We start from the raw sequence: 18262 nt of genomic DNA on the forward strand, positions 1-18262 counted from the left end.
TTTGTTTTAATTGTTTTTTTTTGCATTGATATTTTACTCACTATTCCAACGCCCATCCCTAGGCTGGCCATTTTGCTACCGAGTGGATGCTGCTGCGGATGATGAGGATGATGCGGGTGAGGATGGTGGTGCGCTTGTTGCGATTGATGGTGTTGCTGCTGCTGCTGCTGCTGCTGATAATGCTTATCCTTCGATCCCGTCGTAGTCAGATCGTGCGTTTCGACCACTAGCACCGATCCATCATCGTCGTCCTCGACAATATGGCCAGGGGTGGTCGTCGTCCGCGGGTCACCGCCAAGTGGCGGGGGATGGTGCAGATGATGCAGATGGTGGTGCGGATGATGATGCAGATGATGGTGCAGCGGGTGATGGTGCTGTGAGGGATGGTAAAGGGTGCGCCCTGCCCCAGATCCTAGACCGCCGCTACCTCCGCCACTGCCGCCCTTGCCGGTACTGCAGCCTTTACCGTTCTCGCTGTATCCCGTCGACTGGGAGGAAGACGAACTGTTGTTGTTGTTGTTGCTGCTGTTGCCGCCACTGCTGCCACCGCTGCCGTGCGATCCTCCTGCTCCTGCTGCGGACGAACCGGATCGGCCACCACTGGTCGATCCCGACGCACCGGAGGGTGGTGGTGGGGGCGGTGGTTGCTGGTGGTGATGGTGCTGATGCCGGTTGTCCGGGGGCGACCGTGACCGGTACGGTTTGTAGCGCTTTAGTGCGGGCGAGTAGTCCTGCTCGTACTGTGGTTCGCCTACCTCGCACAGGCCTTTAATTTTCAGCTGCTCCGCTGTCCGTAACAAGCTCTGGAAACAAAAGAAAAGAGCGACAATGGTTAGCATTTTAAGTCATTTGTTTTAGGTCACATGAAATTGCCTTGTTGTAAAGTAATTTAATAAAAAAGCACATAGTAATTCTAGCACTCCTCCACAGCCTACAGAAGCGAACGGTTTGTTCCTGGCATACGGATTTTGTACGCAAAGTTTATCAACTCCACCTCAAAAGGTCAATACACACACATAAGGTGCAATTGATACACTTCTACAGCAGTTATCGCGCGCGCAAGATGTACTTCACTTTCTTGCAACCAAAAGAAACGACGACCTTGTCGGAGCAGCTGAGCTGCCTCTTGCGCTCTGCCGCTTTACCCAATCGTTCAATATTTACCCAACCGTCGGTCGGTCGGTCGGCACCCCCTTCTTCACTGTGCGACCAAACACAAAAGCGCAGAACGAAAAGCAAACGCGAGTTAAACGCACCAGGGAAGTGAGGTGAAGAACGCGCGACACCACGACCCGCGGGTGCCACAGCCGGGTCAGCGCAAGAAGAGCGGTAAAAACAAAAATAAAGCATAAAAAACCGTGTGAGCATATACACCCCAAAAGGAAACACGGGGATACACCAATCCCCCCCCCCCCCTCATACACGTGCTTGTTTCTCTATTTTTTATTTATCTCCCCCGTTTCGTCCGTGCTTTACACTCTCTTCCGCAATCGGTTAGGCTTGCGGACGGGACGGGAGACAAGACAAGGGAGAAGATGCACGAGCGAGTACGGGGTGTGTTTTTACAACGCGCACATTTTATGCCCCATATTTTTATACGCCATTCCCATTCATTCATTTTCATCTTCATTTTTACACCATTCCGCCCAGTCAGCCATCACCCAGCCGGCCTGGGTTGTTCCTGTGCTCCTTCAACCGTTCTTCGAACGAGCGTGCGCGCGCGCGCGCACACACGTTTACACACAACACACATCATCGCCATCTTCCCCATTTCTCTTTCTAAACACACATCCGACACAACACACCCAGAAGAAGGAAGTGTGCACAAAGCCGGCGACGACACCTCTCTCCCCTGGCTCTCTGTGTGACCTTCCTCCTTGCTGTGTGGCCGTTTTTGTTGTTGTTGTTGTTGTTGCCGGTCTGGGTTCGTTTTTTAATATTTATTTCATGTTGCGCCTTGTTTTCTCTTTATTGCTCCGTTTTGTTTTGATTCCCCTCTTGGCATTATCGTACCAAACTCATCCTCTTCCCGTGTGCGTGTGTGTGTGTGTTCTCTATGCTTATGTCGCTAGTACAAATTCTTTTCGGTTGCCTAGCAGCAGCCACTCCACAGCCTCCCTTCCCTCTCCTCAAATAAGGTCACGGCCTTTTTGGTGCATTTGCTGCATTGCATTGTGCAATGTACCAACGCAATAGAGGCCGCGGTGGCTGACTGGCTATCAGCTGGTGTCCGTGTTGCTGTTTCGTTCTTAGCTCAGAAGTTATTTTGGCATTTTTTAATCGCTACCCTCCGAACAGGAAATGTGGCACACAAGAATCAGCCGCCTTGCAAACCGTCTATCACAACCAAAACCATTTACGTCCGTTCGTTTCTCGTAGTGTTTTCTTTTTCGGGAACCTGATAAGGGGGTGCCCTTGTTGGGATTTTGTGGGGCTGCCGGGGAGGGTTCATCATTTCATGCTATCAAACAACTCATCACTGCGCTGTCAGCCGGCACCGGAACAAGAACCGCTCTGCGGACAACCTATTTTACAGGGTTTCCTATACTTTTTTTCATTTTTATTATTTTCTCAATATTTTTTATAAACTATTTAAATTTTCTTTAAATAATCATACAATTTATATACGCGTTTCAAAATATCCTTGAATATGTTGCCATTAGATGCGTTTGGCATTCAAATTACGGATTATTTGGAATTATTAATTGCATATACTTGTTGGGATAGGGTTAATACAGGGTTTTCCAATGTAAACATTGTTATTCATCGCGTGCAAAATGTTATTCTTAATCGATCAGACATTGCATGTCCATCATACATGTTTTACACGTCACGTCCGAATGTACACATAATTATTCATCGCGTCCAATATGTTTTTCAACAGCTGTCAAATGATGTATTTGCTTCATAATGAAATTTCAGTTTTTAAACATGATTTACAACACATCACAAAAAAACTGTAAAACTCAATCCAGCTTGAGACGTGTTGAAAATCATGGTGACAAAATTAAAAATTATTGTGATGGAACAAAATGAAATAACAGATAGATGTGGATTAACACCTTGCACGCGGTGAAAATCAATGTTTACATTCGAAACTGACTTGGAAAACCCTGTAACTAGCGGAGTAGACGTTGAGAAACGATCAATAAATCGCAAGAATGAAACAAACTGTTAACGAAACATTAGAATTCGTGCCCTATACAGGTAAGACGAGTGAAAAGTTTTGTTTTTTTTTATTGCATAGATAATTTATACCAGAGAACTTATTTTTATCTATTCTAAGCAACTTTAATAACCGCGAAAATGAACATTCCAATACATTCAGTTACAGGTACGTTTTACTGCGATTGTCTTGATTCGGTTACAATAAAAGAACACCCAAGAGTAACGCAGTCCTGCAAACTGCAACCGAAATTTTGATTCTTGGAAAAGGGCCATGGAGCGAAGGTTCTATCAGCACACGCACAGACCCAAGCACCAACAATAAACCGGAACGAGACAAGTGGAAGGAATTGCAGCGCGCGCAAAGCGAAAAAGAAACCCAAAAGGAATCAGTCGTAGTTACCAACTTCAACAGACACACACACACACACTTGCTACAGTTGGACGAACAGGCGAGGCAAAGAAAAACGATCGAAAAAGATAAAAGTAAAAGAAAAGAAAAATTATCCACGGCATTCATCCAGCCCTCAATGGTTCTGTTCGTGTGTTTGTGTGTGCTTTTATGCTGAGAGGATGCAGGCTGTGTGTACCGACGACGCCACCACACCACACGTCCGATGAGGGTGTGTGCATGTGTGTGTGTGCGCGATCCACCATCCGTGAAGAAAAGAAGAAGGGAGCGAGATTTTTTTTTCTTATTTTCTTTTCCTTTCCGTCAAACGCACCTACAAGCCTACAACACCGCCAGCGAGCACACTGGACATACCACCCACCCTCCAACCCCTTTTGCTGGGGGAAAAGGTGTACACATGTGATTGTATTTGCAAAGAGGGTGAAAAAAAAATGCCACCAACAGTAGCTACCCTTCCCCACAAATAAAAAAAAAAAGAACGCTTCCTTCATCCACCTTCTTCACACACACAAACACAGGCACACCGTTTGATGAAGCGTTGTATTTTGCTTCCCATGTGTGCATCAGTGTGTATGCATGTGTACGTGGGCCTTCCAGCGCTTGCTGGGATTTTTTTCCCTTCTTGGTCAATGAGTTCCTTCGCAGCGCGTCTCATTCCAGCACATAACTTACACCCCTCCCCTCCCCTCTTCCGGACGAAGGGCTGCGCGTGTGCATGTATGTGTGTTCCGTTCTTGTGTGCTGTGGGAATGCCGCCGACTGCATACCGCCTCACCAGCCAGCGTCATGGTCTGCGGGCTCCGACGTTGTCGTTCGTCTTCTGTGGTTCATACCAAACTCTCCTCTTTTCCACTACACACACATCCACCCCCACCATGTGCCGCTCCAGTTCTTCCCCTCGATTGTATCTTAGCAGCGCGGCTCTCCTAAGGGAGGGCCGACCCCAACCGACTCCCTTCTGCATCACTTGAGCGCACGCAGCAAGGAACTGAGAGTCGAGGACTACACACCACCAAACCCCAAGCTTCCACAAGCTGTGTTGGTTGGACGCAAGAGGACAGAAGAAGAAAAAATGTGACACACGAATATATTCGTCCGGACATTTTTATTTTTTGTTTTTTTTTTCATTCCTCCTCCTTCGATTCTTATTGCCGTTTTTCTCGCTCGCGCGAAAGCGAAAGATTAAACCGCGGCGCTTCTTTGCCATCTCGCTCTTTCGCCTGCCGCTTTCTCGCTCGCTCTCTCTCTCTCTCTCTCGTGCACACACCCATTAAGGGGTGGATTTTTTTCTTCGACTTGCTGCTGGAATACAATACAGACCAAGCCAGGCAGGCAGGCAGGCAACAACTCCACCAAGCAGGAAGAAGAAAAAGAGGAAAAAAAACTCGTGTGCGCTGCCGACGTCCTTCTGCCATAGCTCGCGACGATGCTCCTGCTCGCACACACACGCTCTCTTTCTTTCTCGCAGCCTTATTTTTTTCTTTATATAAAGCTCCCTCCCGCGCGTCCGCCCTGCCGCCCGTCGCCTGCGGCTACTTGTGATTTTCATCCCGATTTCTTGTTTTTTTTTGTTGTTGTTCCCATCATCCTGCCACAACATCCCCCGTGCGCACACATAGACGCAGAGCACACACATACAGCCATGTTGAACCACCATTCCACCATCGTTTTCTTCGAGATGATGGATATGGCGGGGTGAAGGTAGCGTAAGAAGGCGATAGAAGAAGTGAGAAAAAAACCCTCTCGAAAGCTTCCCAAGTTCCTATACCGTACGTGTGTGTGTGTGTGTGTGTGTGTGAAGGGTGGTACAGCGCGCTATCCTTCGTACCTACTACCTACACCACTCAATCGTAATACCGCACTCTCTCTCTCTCCTCGTCCACCTACCACCACCAGCAGTTGTTTCTCTTCTTTCTTTCTACACACCCTTTTCACAACATTCCCTTCCCCCCTCTGGTGCAGCATGTCCTCGACCTGCACTTCTGTGGCGATCTCTCACAGCACTACCTCCTCGGCACTACCTGCCGCGGCGATGCGCGGACACATCACCCACCGCCACCAAGCTCCTCCGTCCCCTGAATACCCCGCTTTCCAATATATCCTTAACCACACACATCCCTTCCACCCTTCTGAACGAGATCCCGAGATGTGGAAAAAAATCACACCACCAGCAAATCCCATCCCACCCGATCCCCTGACCACAGATTCGTCCGTGTCCTCCTGGCACTGCACGCTCCCAAGAAAAGCGAGAGATATCAGGTTGTGTATTGATTAGTGCTGCCACCCCTTAATTTTTATTTCAACTTTTTACATAACTCTCCCGTCGCACCCTTCCACTCTCCATCTTCTCCTGCAGTGCGCTTTCTTTCCGTGTTTTTTTTCTCTTGCCCTCTTTCCCAAACCCAACCGCCACCTTACACATAAAACCTATGTGATGATTTCCATCCAAGAAGGCCAGCACTAGTCCTGGGTCGTCTTTCGAGGGTAGGATAAGGGAGGTTGCTTCCTCCTTTAAAAAAAACTGTTCGAAAGAAATAAAACTTGCTCCAGAAAGCGAGCAGACTAGGGAAAAAAAGAAAAAAAAGAGAGGAAAGTCTGAAAAAATGCAGCCACTTTGCTTCTCTGTTCCACGCACGCGTTCCGTTGGTTGTTGTTTTTTTTTTTACAAAAAAAGGATATACCACCCAAACGGGTAACGGGGTGCGTAACGGGAGTAACGGCTATGCTGGGCAATAGGCAAATAGCGCCAGGTGACGGAGCACGGGCGACAGATAGTTTTTAACGATGTTATGTGCACTTTTTTTAAAACTTATTTAAGTTTTAATTTCTAGAACCCTCTTTGAAGCAGTTAGTAAAGGAAATAATAAAATTCGAAACTAGATTGTGGTGCAATACCTTATCTTAATTAACAAAAAGAATGATAAGTTTATGAAAAGCTGATTTTGGTAAGTTTAAAAGATTTAAAATAAAAGAATCTTTTTTCATAATCTTGCTCGCAGTAAAGACTCAACCCCACCAACTAAATTGCCCACGTCGACCGCCGACATTATGCTTTCATGCCCCGATCCCTATCGGGACGGGTTTATGCAACGTATACCGAAGGAAACATACACACAAGTCACAGGACGCGCGCATGCATAACAACGGAGAACCAGTTTTTTTGGGGGGATATTTCTTGGGCGCTGTGTCTCCACTACCCGGGGGTAATGGTGATCATCGACAGGCAATTATTAATTCGTTCCAAAAAAACGACAGCAAGCCCTTTCGTGTGTTGCAACACAGGGCTCGCTAGTTACGTTCCCATAAACGTACACTACAAATAAGAGTTGATCTTTCACTACGCTTATGTGTCTTTTGCTAGATTGTTACGAAATGGATAACAAAATTTAACTGACAATAAATAGCCAAATTTTTCAGACAAGATTTTCTTCTCGCACGTGACGAGAGCAGATTGTAAATTTAATTATTTAGAGGAATATTCATCTTCATACAGTAGAGATTTGTTTCACGATTAATTGTGCTATAGAAATCTATGGTTCAGGTTGTCCCAGGACGTTCACAAAACGATGTACTAATCCTAAATAAAATGGTCGTATTTTTTGTTTAAATTTGAAATAAAATTTAAGCTGTGTCTATTACAGGGTTTTCCTACCACTTCTAAAATATCAATTCTTTTGAAACAATCTCTCTTTGACATCACAAATATTTAATCCATTCTGATTATTTTGCGCTGGTCTCATGGAGAACTAAGCTGCTATAGAACAATTTAAGCGATGGTTCAGCTTTATCCAGCATTGCTAAAAAATAATGCATATTTACATTATATAAAAACATTTAAACATTTAAGCAATATTTTTTCCATTTTAAATTTTTTACATTTTTGTAACATTTGAGTATGTTTATTGTTTAAAATAAAGAAAAATCATAACTTCGTTTGGAGTAAAGAAAACACAAAAGTTAAAACAACAATCGTTAATGAAAATGTCGGATCAAAATTCAACGAAACCGTTTGCGACCAACAGCACGAGAAGATGCTTTAGAAAATCTCGATCCTCCCAGTAAAGTCGCGCACATACCATCCCACAAACATTCCAAAACCAGCCACGAAATCACAAAATCTTGCGAATGCTGTCTTGTCGATCCAACCACCAGCAACAGCGCGGCACACCGCAACATAAAAATACAGCAGCCATGTTGTACGGCAGAAGCCAAGAAGCAGGGAAGAAGATATTAAAAAAAAAAAACAACATGCTGCCTGAAAATACCAACACACACCAACAACTTCCGCTCTCAAGAACGTAGCAGGCAAGCTGACCGTCACCACCTCCCTCCCACCTACCCTTCTAGCACATACACATAAGGGTCCAAAAATTCTTGCCAAAAACCCACTCACACACACACACACCCGGACACAAGCTAACGCGCACACGTAGCACTCTAACGATCGAGGAGGCGTCGAGCTTAGCTGGACGGTGGTGCGGGTCAAGAGCGCTGACCACCGCCAAACAGCGAATATTGCAGGAATCACACACAGTGTGCGGAACCGTATTTACATGAACTTTTAGGGGGTTGAAACGTTTTACACACACAGGCACGCACACACGCAAACCTTACAGCAAAGCCCTGCGGGGCATAGAAACCATTATATGTGTATAAGGCGTGTATAAGTGATGGAGACAGTGGAGTTTTGGCTTATTGATTGTTCGGTCGAAAAAATGCGCATATTTGCGACAAAAGTTTCATCTATTGATGAATGGAGGAAGTCTACCACAACAACAAAACAAAGGTTAAGACTAATTCCTCCAGGTTGAGAATAAGACTTCTTGATACCGGCATCTTGAATTGTTCTAAACCTAGAACAACTTCATACACATGTGTGTTCGGTTGCCGTATGTTTTCGTGTACTTTCTAGCATGTGAAAAAAACACCATAAATAAAAACAAATCCCGACATTCTTTGCCAGTACGTTTCTTCAGCACTTTGCATTCGCACTGCAAGGATAGCATCATTTCGTACACACACGCACAAATTCGGCACATCAACCAGTCATAGCCATGTGTGTCATCATCACGATGACAGCTGATAAGTGAACGGGGCGCGCTCTCGCAGCATCTGAATCATGCATCAGCGCCTCCTCGCGCTACAATTTGCTTCATTTTATCGCACTTCCAGCAGTCAGACAAGAAAACTTATATTGTATGCTTCAGAAGCGCCTGTGTGTGCCCCGTTTGATTTATGGCCCATACACTGCGCTGCGTCTCGTGCGTTCTTGTGACGTGTTTACTTTACACCGCGCCAATGTGATGTTGAGCAGCGACCTTCAGCGAGATGCACGGCAAGTGCCACTCGGGGACAGTTTCACTCTACTTTGAATCCTTCGGGGGGCACACACCTTGGGACACCCACTTTGCCGCACTTTGTTGCCGCTCCAAAAACTTTAAATTATTTTCTTGGATGATCTGCACATGTCACACACACACACACACACACACACAAACACATACACTCTCTCTCTCTCTATTTGTACGCCAAAGTCACCGACTGAAGTGTTGTGGCATTAAATTCCTATATTATCGCAGTGATTGCAGTGCCTCGCGAGACACGCTGTCAAAACGAAACGACGATCCCTTTTTCCTCCCAGCAAGGGTAAAATACACACACACACACGTACCTCTTCCTATAGCACGAGCGAAACACTGACCGTGCGCCCAGGATCGCGCTTACTGCCGCAGAGCAGCAACTCTCTCTTTCAGGCTGCTTCACCGAAGAAACCCGGCACCACACTCAATCAAGCGGCGCAGGCACACACGAGGGGACACACTCGCGTTGATCCAATTAAAAAAATAAAAAGTGCAGCCAAGGCGCACCGACGTACCGATAAAGCTGGCCCCTACGCTGAACACTCACAACAGGACACTCATCACGGCAAAAATTGCGGTACAGAGAAACAGGACCAATTGGCAGGGCGAGGAGAGTGCGCGGGCGCGTCCGTCTTGGCTAATTCGGTTGCTGCTCGCTCCTGTCGATTGCTTTAAATTATGTTTTCTTTCCTTTTTCTTTTGCTACGGTCTCGGCAAGGAAACCGGCAGGACAGTGCACACACCACCTGCAGTGACACACACACACACGCACACGCACACACAAGACACATACACGCGCCCGCGAGCCTGCCACTATGCACACATACACGCACGAGAGAATCGAGCCCGGGACCAAACAGAATCCGACCGCGCGCACCCGAACCGAAGAGCCACAGTCGAAAAACTAAACTGAATTCGCCGAAAAAAATCTACCATGCTCCACCGCTCGATCTATCCTGAGCCCAGCACGCACACACACACACACACACACGCATACCCATTCAAACATACATACATATATACGCATTGTGTACGGGCGGGTTGGTGGATATGTGTGTGCGCGCACTGCCATACTTCATCCCCCGTCATGTAACACGGCACACACACCGGCGGGCCCGGGGCCAGTGCCAGGCACCGGCTATATTCTTTTCCTTCCTACACACCGCTGCACATGCCGCACACAGGCACACACACACACACACACACATACAAACGTACTCTACCAGCGCTTGTCCGCTAAGCCTTTTCTGAAGTGCGGAATGGCGCGCGGGAGGCTGGGAAGGAGAACAAGAGAGGCAAAAAAACCCTGTGCTGGTATGCGAGATGGTTGAGGAGGAGGAATGGGGAACGGAGTGAAGGCAGAAAAAAATACACACACACACACACACCCATGCGAAGCGCAGGAAAAAATTTGCCATATAAACACTCACACAACGCTGCGCACAATTTTTTCCTACACATACAATTTTTATATTCCCCAGCTAGCACTCCGTCTCTTTCTCGCTCTCACTCGTGCACGCACGCGAGCTAGCAAACGGCTAGCGGAGCGGCGGGGGAAAAAAATCCATCGCTCCTCTCTCTCACGCTTCTATCTACCGGATGCGCGCGATACGGTTCGCTCTGCACGGCTAATGAAATAAAGCGAGAGAGAGCGAGAGCGAGAGAGCGGTAGAGCAAGCGAGCGCATGAAACAGCTGCCCTCGCGGCTGAGCGGGACGGCGAGACAGAAGTTAAAAATGTAACCCCCACACACACACACACACACGCACACACTCGTACATACGCGCGTCTGTATTGCCCGCGCCCACAGGCACTTGACGTCTCAAGCCGCGCTCAACCTGACCCGTCGGACCCGGCATATGCCGGCAAAGGCGACGGGGCCGAGAGCGTACCAATATCCAATCCATCCAACCAAACAAACACCATCGCACTCGCTGCCGTCTGCGTCTGTGCGTGCGGGCGTGTGTGTGCTGTGTGTGCGATGTGTGCGTCCCACTAACACACATCCACTCGCATCTCCGCTGAACCGTGCCGAACGGACGACCGCTTTCAAGTGCGGATGGATGCGTGCGGACAGACACAACAATCCATCACACACAAAACGGACGGACGGCCATCCCTCGGCCGCACAAAGTTGCTTGCGCAGTCACACAAACACACAACTAACGCGACAAATCGCACAAACCGCATTTCCTACAAGAAGATGCATCGGTTGGCTTGTTTTGAAGTAAATTCATTCTTTTCGAAAAAATAATGATTCTGCCCACGGAGTGTGATCCATCATCAGCATCAACAGCATCATTATTGCCGTCATATAGCAGGGAAAGAGAAGCAGTCCACAAGCGCACAGCACCACACGCACACTCGTGCGGCCGGTTTCGCGGCGTCGTCTTTACCAAATACCCCCGCGTGCCGTGTGAGGGTATTTTTCGCAACGAAGTGCTGGTTGAACGGAACAAGTCAGGGAAGGGATGGTTTCGGATGGTTGGGAAGAGCAAGAACACAAAAAAAATCGCACACATAGACATTCATCCCTACCAGAGGCAGCATCGGACGGCATATGAGAGCGTTGGAACGCGTACGCATACAGTGATTCGCGCGCGCCGTGCACCACACACCAGCATCATCGTAATGTTTCTTCGAGCCGAAATCGAAGAACCAAAATCGCAACCAAGGAAAATGCCAACATTTCACCAAATTGCGGCTGCGTTTAATTAAGAGGGAAATGTAAAAAAATCTCGTTCGGAAACGACTACCAGGACGTACATAAATCACGTAACAAACGTTTGTCACGTACAACGAAATGCCATTACATGGCAAATATGCAGCCAACGTATTTATTTTAATTTTAAGGTTTTTAATTTAGAAATTTTAAATTTTTTTATGGACTTCGTAATCCTGTTACCATCAAAATTAAGTAATCCTGTTACAATTAAAAGATTAAAGGATAGCAAACCAATACTGCCCAAACGCAAAGGACAAAAACGCATTCTGTCTGCTTCCTTGCTCAATTCGTCTTTTCCTTTGCTGACGCATTACCGCTGCACACCGCTGCAAAGAGGAGATGATGCGCTTTCGTGCACATGTTGCGCACATGTGTTTCCCATCTCTTCTTTTTTGCCTTGCTTTTCGTTTCGTTTTCTTTTCTATCTTTTTTTTTGCTTCCCCATATTATACCACCAGCATTGGCTGTCTGCCTACTACTGCTGCCACACAGCACTAATTGCACTCCCAAGCTCAAAATCATCAATTTGCACAACACACCGGCAAAGCAACGACACCTGCACACATCCACAAACAACAAACCATCATCGCCGGTTAGGAGATCAATGGGTACAGAATAAGTAGAAGAAGATTGTCAAAAAATTTCTACCAAATTTCTCTCACTGTCTCCCATTGCCCATCGTGTGTGTGTGTGTGGGGTGAGCCGAAAATAAAAAAGCCACCCCCTTCTTTCATCGCCCCCCTCCTCCTCAACTTTCTCCATTTCACTCCCGCCCCAACAAAACATACTGATGATGGTGATGTGTGTTTGCTGCTGGTGTGGCTGCACTCGAAACGCGCCACGGCCTGCTCAGCGTACACGATCATCGCGCGCACCACCATACACATTTCAGCCCTCTATGCTGCTGCTCTATGGGCCGGCGGTGGGATTCACAGACACAGCTACATACGTGCTCAGTGTACAACACACACACACACACATACACCCAGCAAGCCCCGCGATGGCACTTCTTTTCGACCGGCGAAACGTGCACAATGACCTTGATTTTGGATTTTCTTGCGTTTTGTGGTTGCCATTCGTCGCTGTTCGGTTACGTCGTCATCGTCATGTTGCTGCTGCCGTTGTGTGTTCGCGCGTTCCCTTTATGCTTCCCTTTTTTTTCTTGAAGGGCGCACGGCATGGCAGGGTGAGCACACGCTAGACGGCGGATCGGGATGGAGCGGAGCGCGGGCAAGCTATAACGCAACGCCGCGCGCTGTACGGTGCCGCGAGCTTAGGCGGAGAGCGTAATATTTACGCGACACAAAACGCGCCACACCAAACATCATGCGCTTAGGCTGGGTAAAGCAAAGAGGAAGCAAAATACAGAACGGCCCGCTGCTGCTGTTGCTGTGTTTTGCACGGTTTTGTGGCGGGTTGTTATGCGTGCACGCTGATTCGCTCTAGCTGTCGGCGTGCCGGATGTCTAATGGTTTGGTGGCTTCCTCCTTTACACCCGCCGCGTTCGGGGAGTGGCGGGGGCCTGGCTCGACGACAAACGGGTTTAATTATTTGCATATGTTGGACATTCACCTCCCCAAACTTGAGCACACACACATGCGCGCGCGCGGCTCTCGAAACGGCTTGGTGGAGTTTGGGAGCGGGTTGGGCGAAATTGACGAAGCCAAGCAAGGCTCCACAATTCTTCTGGAATTAATTCATTTGTTTGTTGGTTCGTTTAACCGCGCACACTGTAAGCTAGTATGCCTGACGTAGGAAACATACTTGTGCGTATTTTCTAATTAGATCCATGATTTGCATGTGGTAAAAACAATTAAAACAATATTTACTTTCCATAATTTAACACTGAGAAAAAATACAAGTGTTTTTTTTATAATGTTGCTATTTCTGCTTCTAACTTCTAATCCCGAAATCCAGCGCCCAAATAGAACCGCAGCTACACCCTCCCGAGCAAAACGATAGGATTGGAGAGGCGAACGGTAATAACAAAAAGAAGAAAAGATAAATGTTAACCTTGACCGAGGTTAATGATACACGGCCGTAGATCTTGGAGCCTACCCGTCCGGTACATACACACACACACACGGCCATGGTGGCATTGGCCTTTCGCTGCTGTGGTGCTTCCTGCCTGCCTGGTTGTTCTTAGGCCTTCATGTGCGGCCAAATGCGAACGTACGTCCCCCTTCTTCGCCACGCGCAGTCCGTGTCCATCGAAAAAGCTAGCTAAATTTTCACATTCGCCAAATTATGGCCGGCAAACTAGAGCCCCGCGGCTAGAACACTACAGCGTTTACCTCGCGCTACAGAAGGTTAAGATTTTATCTGCCCGTTTCCTCTTTGGTTTTGTTGACGAGCAAAAAAGAACTATGCGAATACCGTCCAACCGGCCGCCGTTCTCTAGTCCGTGGTTTGACTGTGCCTCATCTATGATTGTGTGTTGTGATGGTGTGATTGTGTAGAGATAATTCACGATCCAATTAATTGCAATGTGTCGTTTAAACGGAAACGTCTTTTTAATAATTGACTCCTAATAATTTCAGCTTTTTTCTACAAATCTGATAAGGACAAACATGAAGAATTTTATTTTATTTCTTCAACTTCAACAATGACTACCTATTAGCAGAAAATGCTTAGGATGTTTAGCTAAAACAGGTAGATGCACTGTCAATCATGGGTACATTTAGCTATAACCCAAGGACAAACAGCATTTTACTGCTAGCTGCTACAGACAGCTGTACATTCGTATTTGACATTTATGATGGGTATTTCTGCTATTAGGTACATCGGCTTAGGGTAGCCCAGGTAAATCAATACACAAAGAACAGTTTATAGGAATCACGAAGGTTCGTAAAAATCGAAACATTTGAACCATGGGAAGTACCATATGAACGATAGTGCTGTTGTGTTGTCAAGAAGTGCTTTGCCTTAAATTCTGACAGGATCGTTACGTTCGAAAACAATAAAAAAATCCTTTCACTTTTCAACAAAACAATTTGATCATAAACTAATTCTTTCGCCGTTTGTAGCATAATATGACAAAAGCATCAAACGCAGAAACATCCATGCTTTAGGATTCATTCCCAAAAATGAAGCTTTCATTTGCATATGGCAGCTCCGTCACTTACAGCGCACAATAGAGCGCCAAAGTAAATGATTGTACATTACCATTGCCATTGTTTTAGCAGTGCTTTATTTTTTGCGCACAAAAACAGCAGATTTTTTGTTGTTGCGAGGCCGTTTTTTTAATTGCAATTTCTCTAACTTTCATCCTGCGCTTTCAACATACTCCGCCATCCTCGCCCGCCTGCTTGACTCGCGCACAATCACCACCACCACCACCACCACCATTCACCACTCGATTCTGCTCCATTTGCACAATTTGTGCTTATTGATTATTCATCCTCACATTTACACATTTGCCCTGCCCCGCGCGCGGCCACATCGAATCGATACGCGGATAAGGATGAATAATGGAGCAGCGCGCCAGGCAAATACAGGCGCACACAAACACCAACAGCCAGCAAGAAGCAGCATGGCAGCCAGCGTACCAGCCTCCCGGTAGCCCCTCCCTTCCAACCATTACGCGCGCAATAACGACGGTGAAAAGGCAAAAAAATAACTCTAACTTAATTCAATTATACATCCTATTGATTTTTTGTTACGTTTTTTCGTTTTTGTTACTGTTGTTGTTGTTATTTGTTTGTTTGTGGCTGATGCTGCTATTTCGCAATGCAAAAAAAGGAAAAAAAATGGAGCCCACCTCGGATGTTCAGAACATAAATTGAAAAGACAGAAGAAAAAAACACGTAACAAACACGCCAAATTGTTGCGATTGAATGGAGTAATAAGCGCGATAGAGAACGGTGAGTGTGGGAAATTAAACAAAAACTAAAAAAACGTACACCGACACATACACACACATTGAATTAAAACAAAAAGTCTGCAAATACTTTTAAAAAATTGCCCCAGCATTTACACATTTTTCACAACACTAGTGAGCATCCACACACTCACAGCAACACCAGCAGCGGCAGCAAAAAAAAAAAAGAAGGAGTCCTCCGAGCGCCATGGCAAGGAGTTGTGTTATGTTCTGCCGGGTGGTGCGCGGTTTGCGTCCTTCCCACTCACACCCCTTCCGCGAGCGGTCCGAAGTGCCACACCACTTGACACATTGCGCGTGCCTGTGTATCTGTGCGCTGGTGCTGCGCTACTCTATATAATATGCACGATTGAAAGTATTTTTTTGTTGCTGTATTTTTCTGCTAGCGAAATTAAAAACGCCTGAAACGGGACCATCCCAAATACAAAAAAACGGTTTGCGCTGCAAGTGCAAAAGAGAAAGAAATAGTTGCTGGAGTGTGGAGTGCGCAGGCAGGGAGAGAGCAACAGCAAAAAAAACTTTAAATATCCAAAGCGTATGAATTCAAACTCAGCAACAAAAAAACACACCATCACAAAGATAGCATTCCATCCTAAATAAACGATAGCGAAGCGCCCGCCAATGTATATGAGCGCGAAACCAAAAAAAAAAAAAACATTTTAAAATTATCCTGCTCGGGAAATAAATATCTGAAAAAGCTAACCTAAAGTTTAAAAAAAGGAAAGGTTTTATATCTTGGTGATAAATAATCGATGACTCTCATGCTAACGGTCACTAACCGAACCGAAGAACAAGCATTACGATAAAAGCAGCATTTTAATTAATTTTTCAAAAACTCTATAACAACTATCTATCTAAGTATCGTTGGTTTGGCTATTGCTTCCTTTCAACCTCTCAAACTTCAAACAGCAACGTTAAAGGTTTCTTGAATTCTCTATGGTAATGTCATATGAAAAGATTTGCATTCACTAATGAAACAATACTGTACTTGACTTGCGCGTGTACTTAATTTTTTACTTTTCATTTAAATTTCAGAATGTATCATTACGAATTTGGTTCATTTTGTACGAAAGCAGATTGATTGCTTATCATCGGTCAGAATACCTTCCTTGATGTTAGGTAAATGTAAACACATTTTGAGAATCTATTTTATACTAAATTGCACAAAGAACTTCCGAATAAACATAAAAACTATACCATGCTGGATTCCCTGTTGATGATGATCTTGCTGGTGGCCATATTTAAATCAAATTTTATTCCAAAATCAAACTATTAAAGCCTTTACCGAAAACCTTCCAAAAACATGCGCGGGAAGAGGAAAAATCGAAAACAAAGAAAAGCCTCAACCACATTCATTTATTGCAACGATGGCCAACCGCAACAGCACTGTATGGTGAGGCAGAATAAAAATCCCAATCGTAGCCAAAATAACGACACCATCCCGTGCAAGAATGTGGAAATGAAATGAAATTCGCAAACAATTTGATTTCAGGATCTGGGCAAGAAGGGTGAGCAAATTGTTTTGAGCGAGGCTAATTGGCAGTTGCGAACATAAAATCTTCCAAACACACAAACGGTACACTGCAATTACTATTATGTGTGGTATAACTTGTATTTAGTCATTTAACACATAATTTAATAGTCGAAACAAAAGTATTAAATAATTTGAGCTGTATAATATGTTTTTTTACCTCGCTATAACTGAGAAGAATGATACCCTGATTTCACTAGACCTCTTTTTGTTTTTGATATTAAGATACGGACACTCAATTCTGAGTATCAGTATTCTCCTGGACCTGACAGGAGGACGGTCTTATTGACAACACAATTTTGGGTGCTTTTTTACTTTTGTACTCGTAGATGCATTTATCCGAAGTACTGCTGCGCAATTCGACGATCTTCCCCGTACGACCATTAAGGCATTTGTCACCTATATCTTCAAATATCGTTGATTTATCTGTATCTTTGTTCCTGCAAAATGTTTTGCCTTTAATCATAATTTACTTTGGCTTTCCGGAGTTTAAGACAAGGTAACAAATCTTGCTTCGAATTCATGATGCAATTAAAAAACGTGTTTTAATAAAAATCAGAGCACAATTTGATAATACACTGTTCCTTCAACGTTGATAATTACCTCTGCAATGGATTCCGATGTTCTTCAATGCATTTGAACCTGATTTATAGGAATTATCGAAGAAACTACATTGGCGTCAGTTTTAAGCAAAACGGCTAAGAATGCCTCCGGTGGAGAAATGACCAACAAAATGTATGATTTATTCGTGGCATCAGGTCCTACAGGACATATTTTTAATTGATTCTAATGCATTATGTAAAATTAAATAATGTAAAATTAAAAATTGATATGATCAGGGACTGGGTATAGAGAAATACAATAAAACTGGATGAGTCTCCGGGATTAGAAACTATGCTTAATTAAAATCCTAACGATTTAAAACAGGATCCATTCTGCGTGCTTTTTTTTGAATATAATTTAAGTTTGATAGCTATTCATTAAGGTTTTCCAGGGTGAATGGAAGCAATTTACGGATGGAAGTCTCAAATGTATATGCTTTCATACCTGTAGAACTGATTTATGTACCATCGAATTCAAAAACATGTTAAAGTTAAAGTTATGTGCAGAACATTATTCACCACCTCCAACATGTTTTTCAACAGCTGTCAAATGGTGTATTTCCATAAAAATAAAATTTCAGTTCTTA

General features: G+C 45.1%; 1 protein-coding gene across 10 annotated transcripts in view; it reads right to left on the reverse strand.

The window, feature by feature from the left end:
- LOC3289925 (myb-like protein Q) overlaps positions 1 to 18262 on the reverse strand; it is an 83940-nt gene that overhangs the window by 10210 nt on the left and 55468 nt on the right. For 7 of the 10 annotated variants that reach the window (XM_061652508.1, XM_061652507.1, XM_061652512.1 and 4 more), the window contains exon 5: positions 42 to 803. In XM_061652508.1, coding sequence (XP_061508492.1) covers positions 42 to 803 — 762 coding nt within the window. Of the gene's footprint in view, positions 1 to 41; positions 804 to 9248; positions 9354 to 9452; positions 9569 to 18262 lie in introns of those variants that run through there. The other 3 variants (XM_061652515.1, XM_061652516.1, XM_061652514.1) reach the window with 3 other exon arrangements.

Source organism: Anopheles gambiae, chromosome 2 (assembly GCF_943734735.2).
Source record: "Anopheles gambiae chromosome 2, idAnoGambNW_F1_1, whole genome shotgun sequence".
In the NCBI taxonomy this organism is placed as follows: domain Eukaryota; kingdom Metazoa; phylum Arthropoda; class Insecta; order Diptera; family Culicidae; genus Anopheles; species Anopheles gambiae.